Below are 15953 nucleotides of genomic sequence, written 5' to 3'. Positions count from 1 at the left end.
AATCGAAACCGAACCGAATCGAGCTAACCCTGAATCGTCCCAGCCCTATTATATACCCATATAAAGAGATCGGGTTCGGAATACAAAACATGAATCTTTGAAAACTGATTTTGACTGGAATAGAAGAAATAAAATAAATGAACAAATAAACTAAATGTAAATTACAAACAAATACACCAGGATAAGTACATATATATTATTTTCCTTCTACATCCTTATCTTTTTATGAAAAGGTAGTGTAAAGCGATCATTTGGGACAAAATGTCACGTACATGTAGTTGAGTTCGATTCTGACATAAATATAAAGAATATTGGAATAAAAAAAAACCCACACACAATAAATCAGAAATATATGTATACAAAGGGATGCCATTGAGTATCACGTCCTTATCTTTTTTCATGAAAAGGTAGATTAAAGCGACTATTGAGGAAAAATGTCGAGACCTGGACCGGCTTTTAGCATTGTTTTTATTTCTCGGTCCCACCGGTCCCGGAGTTTTCACATATTATTTTACGAAAGAAGAAAATAATATGATCAATTTATTATCAGAATGCAGGCATGAGATGTCATACCTAGTTATTGAGAAATGGGGCTCAAATATCCTGATATATTCTGTTTTTATCGAATAAAAATATCTGGGACCGGGACCGAAGACCGGGTTTTAGTCACGGGACCGAGACCGAAGACGGGTCGGTGTAATGACCTGATAAGTGTAATGACCTGATTGACCTGATAGGGTATAATTCAATCTCCGCTGAAGTATATATTAAAAAGATGATATTTTAAGATTTGTTCTGATTAAATATACACCTTTCTTTCATATGATAATGATTTTAAAAAATTATATGCGTCTTAATGCATTATAATTCATAATTTTCAAACCCGAGGGGTGTAATGACCTGATATTTAGTGTAATGTCCTGATGGGACATTTCTACAAAAATGATATATTTCTACGATGTTTTATGCACTCAAATCATTTATGTATATGAGTTGGTATATATCTTATGATATTCAATTATTGTTTTTAATAATACCCGGTTATTTTTTATTATTTTAGATTTCAACTAAACCAAGGGTGTAATGTCCTGATATCGGAATGACCTGATGACACGATAGAGGGTTATAGAGTAATGTCCTGATGTGCTGTTTTTATAGTAGACAAAGCTTCTTTCGGCGTTATTTGTTTTTATATTGAATATTTTCACAAACATTAATTTTTTGAAATGATATTTTAAAAAAAAAATCGAAGATTTATAAATTAACGATGGTTATTTGTTATTTTAAATTTGCAGAGGTGTAATGACCTGATGAAAACTGTTACGAGTATTATTAATAAATTCAAATTAAAGGATAGATTTGTTTAATGTTAATAATGATATGTTGATTGCATAATTTAGATAGTGATAGTACTGAGTGAAATGAAACATTGGACAAAACATTTGTTTCCTGAATTATATATCAAATAAATATGTACATTCATATGTTCATGTAGCTGGAAAAAAACATTGACCAAAAACATGTAAGAGGTCAAAAAAACTTTTTAAAAAATAATGTTTCAATTTCTGCTTGTGTGTAGAATGAAATTAAACAAAAACTATTTTATTATGCATGGATTTCCAAATTGGAACCATACAGAATTGGCATCCAATGATTTTGCATACTTATAATTTGGAGAAGTTGATAAAGGAAAATAAAGTATTCAATCCCGATAGTCCAAGTGACGCAAGCTAAATAATTTGGTAATTGTGAGTAACTACCGTATACCTGGCTTATTTCGACTTCAAGGCTGAAATACCGCAATGTAAAAACAAATTAATTTCAATTTAGCAATTAATTTTCAGAATATCAAAGGCACATCTTTAATCACTGAAGTTAAAGTATGAATGGTAGTAAAGAATTCGGTAACATCAAAAATAATTTAAACTATCACGTCAAATACAGATAACAAATTGCAGTTAATATTGCAGTTTTATACATATCTTGATTTATATTCGATAATCTTGTTATTTATATTTGAAAAATTGAACAAGATTGTCAAATATAAATCAAAATTTCCGCATATAAATATCAAGATTATCGAATTCAAATATCAAGATTATCGAATATGAAGCAAGATTTGTATAATATTACAACGTTTTACTTGGTAATTTTTCATTAATATTTTCAAAAGAAGAACTTGAATAATAATAAACACTGTTCATACGATAAAAACATGTATAACTCTGGTATAATTCGTAAATTATATATATCTTATATTGTCATGCATCGTACATGTGTATGTCATAACATATATTGTTGTGATTGTGTACTTATCTTGATTTTCTTCTTCTTGAATTTTGTATGCCCAACATAGCCCAGGATTGGATGAATGAATAAATAATTAAGATAAACGTTAGAAATAATAAATGAAAAGTATGACCTAAAATATTGCATGCGACGCACAAACAAATAATTTCAATATACCAATTTTTGGAATAGCAAATCTACTCCTTTCAAAATGCCGAAATTGAAATAATCTTTATGAAAACTTTAGAAATAATCAATATATAAATACTACTTCTTTCATATGACTTTCAAATCAACTTGTTAAAGTAATAAAGCTATTCGACACGTCTTATCAGGTCAATCTTCATCAGGACATTACACCGCAGAAAATCTCATCAGGTCATTCTTCATCAGGACATTACACCACCGTAGAAGAAAACTCGTTATAATACTCGTTTAAACAATATTTAATAATTATGTTTTACAACATATTAAATATAACTATTCATACAAAATAATGACTACAAAAAATAAATATATACACTTAACATTACAGCTCAGATTGGTAAAATACTTCATCAGGACATTACACTAATTATCAGGACATTACACCCTTTGCTTTTGCTAAATGCGATAAAAAGGGTATTAAAATAAATTCTTGTAATTTCTTCTTTTCTAATATCATAAAGAATGATAAAACAAGATATAAGAAACAAAAATTATTTCAATACAACGTTTATTTCCTTAATGATATTACTTTATACCCCATCAGGTCAATCAGGTCATTACACTTATCAGGACATTACACCCACCCACCGAAGACCGGGTTTTAGTCAGTACCTTTAAATACCTGTGTTACGTGTAGATAAATATAGATCGAAAGGAAATGACGGATGTTTGGATTATTCCAAAGTGCAGGTATGGGGTATGAATGCTGTTTGAGTGATAAATACTTAAAATAAAATGTATCTAAAATTGTTCCAAGTTTTGTCCCTAGTTTAGTCAGAAATGTATCTGGTTTATTGAACGTACATACGTTATGTGTCAATTTGAAATATTTTGAAATTTCGGTTTGATTGTGTCAATCGTTCACTCAAGCAGCTCCTCACTTATTGCGTGGGTTATTTTGGCGAGGCTTCTCATGAAGAACTATATTGTTTTAATTAGGAATTTATTTTCTAAATATGTAACAGTAAGTGGTAATTTTATTTTTGAGACGCAATATGTATGGTTAAATTATAAAGATGCAGGGAACTCTGATAATTTTTATTATTATTTAGCTAATAAATAGTCTATTATAAAATCTGCGTAAAATCTAGAGAATGTCTGCGTTCAATATCCTGAGAATTTATTGAACGCTAACCTGTCCATTGCGTAAATTGTGTGCGCCAGAAACATTCCGAGTATGAGCGTTCAATATTGACCTTACCGTAACGACGTAAACAAGCCAAAATGGCAGACGACGGTCCTCCGAATCTGACAGAGCCGGTATTTGATATTTATTATATAGCTAATAAATAGTCTATTATAAAGTCTGCGTAAAATCTAGAGAATGTCTACGTTCAATATCCTGAGAATTTATTGAACGCTAACTTTGCATTGCGTAAATTGTATGCGCCCAAAACATTCTCACAAGCTCGAGCATTTTTACAGCCAACTCGTGCCAATATTCACCAATATAAGTTCAATAACCCTATATTATTCCACTAAAAACAAATATTCCTTTTTATTTACTTAAACAAAATGCACCAATGACGGGTTTAATTTTGAACATATAAGAAATGCATGCTGATATTGCACACTTTCACCTTAGATGCCAATATTGATGAATTCTCGTCTATTTTGGAGTAGTTTGAATGAAAGGGAATATAATTTAACAACTAAATACTTTAGCTATATAATAAAAGGGTTATTGAACTTATATTGGTGAATATTGGCACTCGTGCCAATATTCACGAATTTAAGTTCAATAACCCTATAATAACATGCTTTGGTGTCTTTTCCACCACTTTAATTTCTATAGACAGTATGATTATGATTTATACTATGAATTTGAATATATATTAGTACATTATTTGTCTAAGGGTAAAGTGATAACATTTGGTGATTTCAATAGGAGAACTCGAGTTTGTAGAAAGATTGTTTATATATAACAGTGATAGTCACATGATAGAAAGTGTTAGCCCTGACAATGGTCACAATGAATTTGGTACAAAGTTAATTTCACTATGCATATTAATAAAATTAAATATTCAGATCACGCTCCCTTGCACATGGATCTGGGTGTAAACATCTAATTATTACAAGTGTGTAGACTGTTTAACTACATTGATTATTGATGGTAGTGCAACTATAAATCAGACTAACGAATTTTGATACATTACTCATTTTATTGGAGGGAAATACTCTCTTTGAAACTTTTATTTCACTTTTTGGCCTTACATGAAGTACAAACATAGAAAACTAACAGTAACAAACAGGTTGAATGAATAAAATGTAACATATGTACAGTACAATTGTCAGGTTACTAGTGGAAGGAATATCATTTTTTGAATATTGACATTACAATTCTACAAAATTTGGCCAAACCAATAAAAGTAATCTGACATAACTATGAGATAAATTTGCAAAACTAATAGCATTTCTGATTTTGTAAATATTTGCAGGAGTAAACATTTTTCTCATCATTGAAAAATTCACAATTGAATACGTAGCGGAATTCATCTCAAATTTCATTTGCATTACAGAGATCACTTAAAACTATAAGCAAGATCAAAAGGCAACATTTCTATAGTTAATACACGGTCTAGATAACAATCTGTATGATTGATTGATTGATTGATTGATTGAATATTGTTTAAAGTCCCTCTCGTGAATATTTCACTCATATGGAAATGTTACCACTGCCGGTGAAGGGCCGCAAAATTTCGGCCTATGCTCGGCGCATATGACCTTTGAGCAGGGAGGGATCTTTATAATGTTAGTTATCTCGTTATAACGAGTTAAGTATCTTGTTATAGTGATTTAATTATCTCGTTATAACGATTTAATTATCTCGTTATAACGAGTTGATTATCTCGTTATAGCGAGTTAGATATCTCGTTATAACGAGTTAATTATCTTGTTATAACGAGTTAATTATCTCATTATCTATGAGGAGTTGATTATCTCGTTATAACGTGTTAGTTATCTTGTTATAACGAGTTCATTATCTCGTTATAAGGAGTTATCATTTCGTTATAACGAGTTAATTATCTCGTTATAACAAGATAACTAACTCAACGTTATACGAGTTGGTATTTTGTTATAACGATATAAATAATTCAATATAACGAAATAACAGACGAAAACGTTTTAGGGCCCTCTCTTGTTCCTGGAATCTATGATGTTATAGCTATAGTATAATTACAAATATATAAACAATGGGGAAAAATAATTCTCCGTCTCCATATGAGTGAAAAATCGCCCCCCCCACCCCCCACTTTGAAAAGCGATGCTATGTGCCTTAAAATGAAGTTCATTTAGGAATAATTTTCTGTCCAGACAGATATATTCCTGCTACTGCTACCTGGTATTTCATCACTAATTGCTTGGTTTGAATATACATATAGCTGATTTTTCGTTCAAATATCAAGTTAACTATGAAAATATGACAAACTTTTGGTGTCCGGATATGGCCATTTGCAAAAGCGTGACTGCGCGTTAGTCACAACACGCCAACAAGCAACGCACCTTCGCACTCTCACGCCAACAAGCAACGCGCCTTCGCGCAGACAAGCAACGCGCCTTCGCGCTCTCACGAAAACAAGCAACGCGCCTTCGCGCTCTCATGCCTATCCGAACACCATACAAACCCCTTTTGCATTTCGAATAGTTATTAAAACGATAAATAATAACCATATCACTTCTTGACAATTCAGTCTTTTTGTTGAATTCAAGAAAATACATCACCACCTATTCAATTGTTTGGGTTAAGAAATGAACATTTTCGGTGGCCGGTCAGTTTTGGGTTTGTTTTCAACTGATCCCGATTCAGAAAATTTCTTACAAACATCAATAACGCTCGATTTGGGTAACTTCAACATCTCACTAATCTTTCTCCGGCTGTATCCACCCTGCAATAACTCCACAATGACCTTTTTAACTTCTAACCCCATCTCTTTTCCTCTCCGACCCATCTTTGAATAATTCGTAATTTTTCCCTTTTGTTTGTAAACAGCAGACGATAACTAGGTACCACATGACGTATCATGTGACCAATTTCTAATTTTACAAAAAAATTCTATTTCCTGACAATCCAAAAATAGCAGGGCAAGGTCATTTACTTCTTGCTTTCGCTTTTAAACGTAAACACGCCGCCATTGTGACCGAATACATTTTGCACGTGTTTGTAACTGGTTATAGTGAGATAACTAACTCGCTAGAATGAGATATGTAACTCGTTATAATGAGATAACTAACTCGTTATAATGAGATACTATTTTTCCGTGTTTGCCCAACTATCTATTTTGTATTGCTTGTAGGAGTTATAAGATTGATAACTGTTCGTTATCTTCACCTTGCATACTAACTTGTTAAAACGAGTTAGATTTTTATGCCCCCCTTTGAAAAAGAGGGGGCATATTGTTTTGCACCTGTCGGTCGGTCGGTCTGTCGGTCGGTCTGTAGACCATGTGTTGTCCGCTCAATATCTTGAGAACCATTCACTTGATGATAATGATATTTCATATGTGGGTTAGTTATGAGTAGAAGAGGATCCCTATTGTTTTTCAGGTCAAAAGGTCAAAGGTCAATCTACTCTCGACATAGGAATATAATGTCCGCTCAATATCTTGAGAACCCTTTGCTTGAAAGACATCAAACTTGGCACACTGGTACATCCTAAGGAGTAGATGACCCCTATTGATTTTGAGGTCATATGGTCAAAGGTCAAGGGTCAAACTGGGCATAGGAATATACTGACCATTCAATATCTAGAGAACCCTTTGCTTGACAGACATCAAACTTGGTATGCCATTACATATTTAGAAGAAGATGACCCCCATCGATTTTGAGGTCATATGGTCAAAGGTCAAGGGTCAAACTGGGCATAGGAATATACTGACCATTCAATATCTAGAGAACCCTTTGCTTGACAGACATCAAACTTGGTATGCCATTACATCTTTAGAAGAAGATGACCCCCATCGATTTTGAGGTCACATGGTCAAAGGTCAAGGGTGAAACTGGACATAGGAATATACTGTCCGTTAAATATCTCGAGAACCCTTTGCTTGACAGACATCAAACTTGATACACTGGTACATCTTCAAGAGAAGATGACCCCTATTGATTTTGAGGTCACATGGTCAAAGGTCAAGGGTCAAACTATTACATCTTTAGAAGAAGATGACCCCCATCGATTTTGAGGTCACATGGTCAAAGGTCAAACTGGACATAGGAATATACTGTCCGTTAAATATCTCGAGAACCCTTTGCTTGACAGACATCAAACTTGATACACTGGTACATCTTCAAGAGAAGATGACCCCTATTGATTTTGAGGTCACATGGTCAAAGGTCAAGGGTCAAACTTGACATGGGAATATACTGTCTGCTCAGTATCTTGAGAACCCTTTTCTTGACAGACATCAAACTTGGTACACTGATACGACTTCAGGAGAAGACGACCACTATTGATTTTGAGGTCACCGATGGTCAAAGGTCAAGGGTCACACTAGACAGGAATATACTGTCCGTTCAATATTTTGAGAACCCTTCGCTTGACAGACATCAAACTTGGTACACTGGTACATCTTCAAGAGAAAATTACCCCTATTTATTTTGAGGTCACATGTTTAAAGGTCAAGGGTCGAACTGGACATAGGAATATACTGTCCGTTCAATATCTTGAGAACCCTTTGCTTGACAGACATCAAACGTGGTACACTGGTACATCTTCAGGAGAAGACGACCCCTATTGATTTTCAGATCACATGGTCAAAGGTCAAGGGTCAAACTGGACATTGGAATATACTGTCTGCTCCATATCTTGAGAACCCTTTACTTGACAGACATGAAACTTGGTACACTGGTACATCTTCAAAAGAAGATGACACCTATTGATTTTGAGGTCGCGTGGTCAAAGGTCAAGGGTTAAACTGTACATAGGAATATACTGTCCGCTCAATATCTTGAGAACCCTTTGCTTGACAGACATCAAACTTGGTACACTGGTACATCTTCAGGAGAAGATGACTACTAATTATTTTAAGGTCACATGGTCAAAAGTCAAGGGTCAAATTGGACATAGGAATATACTGTCCGTTCAATATCTTGAGAACCCTTTGCTTGACAGACATCAAACTTGGTACACTGGTACATCTTCAGGAGTTGATGACCCCTATTGAGTTTTAGGTCACATGGTCAATCCACTCTTGACATAGGAAGATATTGTCTGCTCAATATTTTGAATTGATGATACTACTCTCAATTAAATGATGTGTGTGTGTATAACCCTTTTCAATTTTGCACCATGGGGGGCATATGTGTTTTACAAACATCTCTTGTTATTTTACTTTTTCAGAAATGACCCTACTCGCAAGGTAGCAGTCGACTTCAAAAATACTTGGCAAGGTAGTAAAAGAACTAAAAGAAGAGAAAATCATATGTTTTAGCTTATGAATTTATAATATGAATTTATAATATCATTGAGGGCGGGGGTGGGGGTGGGGTGGGGGGGGGGGTGTGGGGAGGGGGTACAATATACAAGATAGACGGAAAGTAGGAGGGGTAGACGGTCCAGGAACTGGGTGTCTGTGCTTACTTTCTATACTGATAATTACTCTACATCATATGTGCAAGATATAGGGCTCACGGCGGTTGTGAGCGGTCAACAGGGGGTGCTTACTCCTCCTAGATACCCGATCCCACCTCTGGTATATCCGGGGATCCGTGTTTGCCAAATTCTTTATTTTGTATTCCTTATAGGGATTATGAGATTGATCACTGTTATCTTCATCTTTCATGCGTACATACACTTCATCAACAAAAATCTATTCTGAAAACATTACTGTTTATACATTGATAATATGGTGTGTACCAAACGTACTACTTTTATACATGTACATGTAGTTGATTATTTGGATTCTGTGTTGACAAAGATCAAAGGTTAGCTCCAACAAATGCAATACATTAATGTATCAAGGAGGACCTCAAATGCGTTACTTTTAATATAAGGTTGTTGTATATTGATAATTATTTCTGTTAGTGAAATGATTCCAGTGCAGTGTTATGTTCTATCCACCAAAGTATTACTTTCTTTTTCTTCAGAAGATATTTATCTCAGAAATGAAAATCATCTACCTTATTTCGCTGTTGTTTATGGTAAGATCAGCTGGTTTATGATTAATTAAAACATTTCATATTCATTAATCCGTAGTCTTCAGACAATAGTCAGGTAAACAAGTAGCCCAGTCCCATGATGGTTTTGTAGAGTTGTGATGCTGTGCAGCTTCCACGATGGGTACACAGAGTGAAGTCATGTGAGAGGCAAATAACATAACAGCCTGGGAAGCAGCTTCAGAGAAACTCAGCTGTCTAAATGATCTCACTTCCAATGATCCAGCTCAACAAAGAATGGTTTACCATTGTTTGGTCAGTACTTACCTAAATGAAACAGTCGAATTCTGTGGCAGAAGTGTTCCTATTGCACCAGGTATGTTTAGATTATACTGTAGAATTATATTTTAGTAGATTTAATATACATCTCTCTATATATTGTATACATGTATATGTAACTAGCTGCAGAAGTGTAGGTCTCTCAGAAAATATTAGGACGGATCAGAGAGCTACAGAATCAATCATAGTAGGAAACTATGTTGTGAGTTCGAGCCCCGCTCGTGCCAAGGCCGCGTCAAACCTAAGACGTTAAAATGGGTAGTGATTGCTCCTTCGCCAAATACTCAGCATTTAGAAGTGAGAATCACGGTTCCTTCGGATATAAACTCAAAAATGGAGGTCCCGTGTCGCGACAGCGCGAAGCGTATGTCTAAATTTGTGGTACTTTACATACAGCTGGTCACGTCTCAATATGAGTGAAAAATTCTCGACGAGTCGTAAAACAAACAATCAATCAAACAACAAAATACACGATTTATATCATGTTTGAATGTACAGAAATCATATCAATGGCATTGAGACGTCATAACTTGGCATTGTACAAAAATGCCTCGTGAATTTAGTGATTCCTATGGTGACATATTTTTGCCCTACATGTACATTCAAAACGAATTTTATCAACATACAAGATATGCCAGCATAAATTTCAGAGTGACTGTTTCTTAAACGTTTAAGCATTTGATAGAACCTATGCTTATCTCGTCTTTGCAAAATACATAGGTACTTCATTTTCTGCATAGGATGGACTATGCCAGATGTAACAGTTGTGGCTTATGATCTTCATTCTTAGCGAGCATTGTTTTACTTATGTATATATGTATAGACAGAATCATTTTTCAAACGCTATTTGAGATATGATATTATTATTTAAGATTATGTATGTAAGAAATATAGAATATCACACTCTAATGTTGATCTCGGACCTGGGATTGGCCCCGAGATCACTCGAGGGGCAATCCCAGGTCCGAGATCAACATTAGAGTGTGATATTGTTTATATCATATACCTAAAACACAACAAGTTGATAAACATTTTTTTTAAAATTGGGGGGGGGGGGGGGGGGTGTCATTGACCCAAACATAAATACATGGTATACTGTACAACGATATTTGACTATTTGATTCCTTCAGAGAGTTTACTTTAATGGTTACGTTTCCAGTACTATTGACATTGTGAAACATGCTAAAGTCTGGGTTTTGTAGCTTTATTCCATTGCTGATTTTTATTTATTTTTTCGGATTTACCAAACTCGCCCGTTTTCAATATTTCATATAATTTGTAGGAGTTGTAGAACTTTGTTTACGTGGCGTCATCGTATGAACGGGAATGTTTACAGTTCTGATGCTGCTATTTCTTTGCTTAAGGAATGTTACCTTATACTGAAGTAAGTTTTTTTTTTTTACCGTTTCCCATCTGTTTAGCATCTATAAGTCGTTGAAATACGTCGGAAGATAATGGTTCTACTTTTCTCGTTTTATTGCCAAGTCCTCGGGATTTTAGATTTCAGAAATCGTTTTAAAACAGTTTTCTACATTAAAATTGCTGTAAATTAACATTTTATCTCCATTAGGACCGGGGATTTCTGAAAATGCTTCAATATTATCCTTCATAATACTCCTACTGTTATCTGTCACCTATAACGTTGATTGTTTTGAAATGAAGTTAAACGTGTTATTATTCTAAATAAACAATTGTTACTTGGGTTACCCCCCTTTGCTTAGATACTCGCTACAATTTAGCGCTGTTTTCAAAAACGTTTTTATTTAATTTGTCTGCTTGAATTAAATTTTGTCGTGGAAGAAAGTATTATATATGAAAAAAATTGTGTCTAACATCATTTTTTCATGTAGTAATGTTAGATTTCAAAAGATTAAAGAAGAAATAGCCATTTGAAATTTGAGGGCGAGACAGCCCCTTGACAACGGGCCGAGACAGAGATTTCTCACATTATCACCAGTGTGAGATAGACTTTACCCATGTGAGACAGCCATGTGAGATTTTTCTATATCATATACCTAGTAGTGTATCAGCCCTGATACACCTATCTTGGCTAGGGTGAGACAGCTGCAAGTAGGTAGGGCTGTCTCGCCCTAAGGGCCGAGATATCTCTGTCTCGGCCCGTTGTCAAGGGGCTGTCTCGCCCTCAAATTTCAAATGGCTATTTCTTCTTTAATCTTTTGAAATCTAACATAACTACATGAAAAAATGATGTTAGACACAATTTTTTTCATATATAATACTTTCTTCCACGACAAAATTTAATTTAAGCAGAAAAATTAAATAAAAACGTTTTTGAAAACAGCGCTAAATTGTAGCGAGTATCTAAGCAAAGGGGGGTAACCCAGGTAACAATTGTTTATTTAGAACAATAACACGTTTAACTTCATTTCAAAACAATCAACGTTCTAGGTGACAGAAAACAGTAGGAGGATCATGGAGGGTGATACTGAAGCATTTTCAGAAATCCCCGGTCCTAATGGAGATAAAATGTTAATTTACAGCAATTTTGATGTAGAAAACTGTTTTAAAACGATTTCTGAAATCTAAAATCCCGAGGACTTGACAATAAAACGAGAAAAGTAGAACCATTATCTTCCGACGTATTTCAACGACTTATAGATGCTAAACAGATGGGAAACGGTAAAAAAAAAAACTTACTTCAGTATAAGGTAACATTCCTTAAGCAAAGAAATAGCAGCATCAGTAAACATTGCATTCCCGTTCATACGATGACGCCACGTAAACAAAGTTCTACAACTCTTACAAATTATATGAAATATTGAAAACGGGCGAGTTTGGTAAATCCGAAAAAATAAATAAAAATCAGCAATGGAATAAAGCTACAAAACCCAGACTTTAGCATGTTTCACAATGTCAATAGTACTGGAAACGTAACCATTAAAGTAAACTCTCTGAAGGAATCAAATAGTCAAATATCGTTGTACAGTATACCATGTATTTATGTTTGGGTCAATGACCCCCCCCCCCACCCACCCACCCAATTTAAAAAAAATGTTTATCAACTTGTTGTGTTTTAGGTATATGATATAAACAATATCACACTCTAATGTTGATCTCGGACCTGGGATTGCCCCTCGAGTGATCTCGGCCCTCGCCCTACGGGCTCGGGCCGAGATCAACTCTTGGGGCCAATCCCAGGTCCGAGATCAACATTAGAGTGTGATATTCTATATGTCTCACACTGCTGCGACGTCATTTGATTGTGACGTAATATATTTTCTATGATTTACGTTACACGGTGAAGATTTACGGTACACGATGAAGCAAAAATATGTTGCATTGTTATCTTTAAATTTTAATGTATATAGCTTTCTGGTGGACAACCTTAGTTTTTTTTAGTTTACACTTACAGTGTAAACCATTTTCGGGTATGCTCTTTCTGCCTATCTAATTAGTTTTTGCATCGAAGTTCAAATGAGGATTTTGATAATTTAGAATTTTCTCAAAGCTCCTAAATTTATGCACTAAACTGTAGTTAAAATGTGAGAAAAATAATCCTTCATTATTAACTCGTGTGGGATAGGGAAATTCCACCTCTGGAACAAGATTCGCTGTCTAGGACTCGGCAAAGCTTCGTCCTAGACTGCGAATCTTGTCCCCTCGGTGGAATTTCCCTATCCCACACTCGTACTAATGAAGGATTATATTAATCTCGGCCCTTATGGTGAGACAGCCCTACCTACTTGTAGCTGTCTCACCCTAGCCAAGATAGGTGTATCAGGGCTGATACACTACTAGGTATATTATATTAATTTGTAATATACAAACTTAAGTGTTATAAGTTTTATGTGACAGTGGATGCACAACATTAATAACATATCTTCATTTTCCAGGAAATTGTCCAATTTACAACTACCAATTCTTTGAAAATAGGGTGGCTTCCTACTACGATTGTTCAGAATTTACCAGTGGATGTCCCAACCAAATGATCCATTCCAAACACGTTTTCAAATGTAAGTAATAAGGATACATGTATATGACAAAAAATGTTGACTACATGATTTACCAGTACTTATATGTATGATAGATAAAATATAAATGCTGTCCAATCCATGCAGTGATCATACATATATACGTGAAGCTGTACTTATCATGGCAGTTATTGTAAACATAAATTGAAACCATAATCATAATGTATTTTCAGACGCCGAGTGCTTAAATATTGATTCGGAAAAAAGGTGCTTTCGTTCTGAAGTTCAATGTTTGATGAAGAAATCCACAGAAAAGTAATAATTTTAACTCACCTGAGCTCTAGACTCAGGTGATCTTTTCTGATAAAAAAATTGTCCAACTTTTGTAGTTGTTTTCGTCTTTGTCTTAAACTTTTCACATTTTCAACATCTTCTCCAGAACTGCTGGACTGATTTCAACCAAATTTCAAACAAGGTATCCTTAGCTAAAGGGGATCTATGTGTGTTCAAATGAAAGGGAATGCTTCTTCCTAAGTGGCGATAATTTGGAAATCTACTTTTAAAAGAAGAATTAGCGATCAAAATTTGAGTAAAATCTCGGACTTGAGTCCGAGTATTGACTTAAGTTTTTTTTAACGAGAAATCTAGGTCAGAATAGTAAAAATTTACTTGAAACATTCTGTATATAGACATATAAATTCAAGTTTGATCAAACTATGACCCCAGGGCCAGGATGGGAATGCAATACGGTTTAAAGCTAACTTAGAAATATGCAGGTGAAATCTGTTCCTTAAAGGACACATCACATGTTTCTAAACTTTTTAATTTTTTCAGCAAAATTAATTCATTTCATGCCTAAAACTACTTTACATGTGTTTTAAATGAAACAGTTTGCATAGTTTTCGAGTTTGAAAGCGATGAAATTCAAATCTTGCGATATGCATATTTTCTTCGATATTTTACGTGCCATCATATCTGTGACATCGAGCGAGGTTTGAAAACAGTTGTAAACCATTTAATAAATAGATTATATTTAATGGACAAAAAAAACCAATTATCACATTATCGGGTTGTAAATAACACTGCATTAGGGTGTTACTAGCTGTCAGTAGAAAGGATTTAGACTTTTTTTTTAATTTTCGAAGGAAGGTATGAGGGATAAGACGTGGTTATTCTTTCGTCGGCATAACGACTTTGCAATTACAAAAACAACCCAGCAGCAATTACCCCTGTACTTTAAAAAAAACCCACCTTTTAGACAGAGACGTAGAAAATGTTATCCATGGTGAATAGATTAGGCCCCTAAAACCCGAGTTTTTAAAAATATCTAACATTACTTCCACGACAAGTTCATCGACAAAGGTCGCATATGACGTCACTGTACCACGTGACTACCTACATGTACCTAATTAACTAGGGTTTTTGAAATTGGGGCTTAGATTTAAGTCTGTATTGTGCCTAATTATCGCAATATTTCGGCGAACGAACTATTAGAATTACTTTCTATAAGCATAAGGAAGACCAAATGCATATAATTTTGTATACTTTGAAAACATGAGACATATCCTTTCAAATTTCAAGTGTACAGTGTTTCAAAATCATTTACGTTTGTTTAAAACCACGCGCCGTGTGGCCAAATAGTGGTATAGATACAATTAGTCTAATTAATATGAAAGCGTACTCTTGCGATGTAGATTCAATTTTCTTTTCTTGATTTCATGGGCCTTAAATCTGACCTTGTCCACAAATGGGGTTGACAGATTTATGCTCTTAGTTACCCAAGCTCCCTTTATGAACAATTTGACTCAGGTTAGCATTCTAGTCCATGGATCTGTTTTTCCCGCACCTTTCTCAGCAACAAAATCCTTTAGTTCATGTAAACAGCTTGATGATGATTTTCTTTTTGAAGTATTACAGTTTCAACAACAGCATTGAACACAACAGATGAACTGTCCACAGAAAGATCAATCACGTGAGAAAGTTTTATGGAAGTCTATTTGATATTTTGAAGCTATTCATCCTCGCATACCACGATTTGGACCCACACATCCCACCAAACGTGTGGATCCAAAACCGAGGTATGAAATAACTTAT

At 34.6% G+C, this 15953-nt stretch overlaps 1 protein-coding gene across 1 annotated transcript in view; it reads left to right on the top strand.

Moving 5' to 3' along the window:
• The first annotated feature begins 3165 nt into the window (after positions 1-3165).
• LOC125651212 (uncharacterized) overlaps positions 3166-15953 on the top strand; it is a 33519-nt gene continuing 20731 nt past the window's right edge. The window contains exons 1-7 of the mRNA XM_056165880.1: positions 3166-3186; positions 8834-8883; positions 9580-9633; positions 9743-9964; positions 13782-13901; positions 14093-14174; positions 15769-15831. Of these exons, the coding sequence (XP_056021855.1) occupies positions 9886-9964; positions 13782-13901; positions 14093-14174; positions 15769-15831 (344 nt within the window). The 5' untranslated portion in view covers positions 3166-3186; positions 8834-8883; positions 9580-9633; positions 9743-9885. The remainder of the gene's footprint in view (positions 3187-8833; positions 8884-9579; positions 9634-9742; positions 9965-13781; positions 13902-14092; positions 14175-15768; positions 15832-15953) is intronic.

Source organism: Ostrea edulis, chromosome 5, assembly GCF_947568905.1.
Source record: "Ostrea edulis chromosome 5, xbOstEdul1.1, whole genome shotgun sequence".
NCBI classification, from domain to species: Eukaryota; Metazoa; Mollusca; class Bivalvia; order Ostreida; family Ostreidae; genus Ostrea; species Ostrea edulis.
Note: the sequence above shows the minus strand (reverse complement) of the source record. Positions and strands in the feature narration are given on the sequence as shown.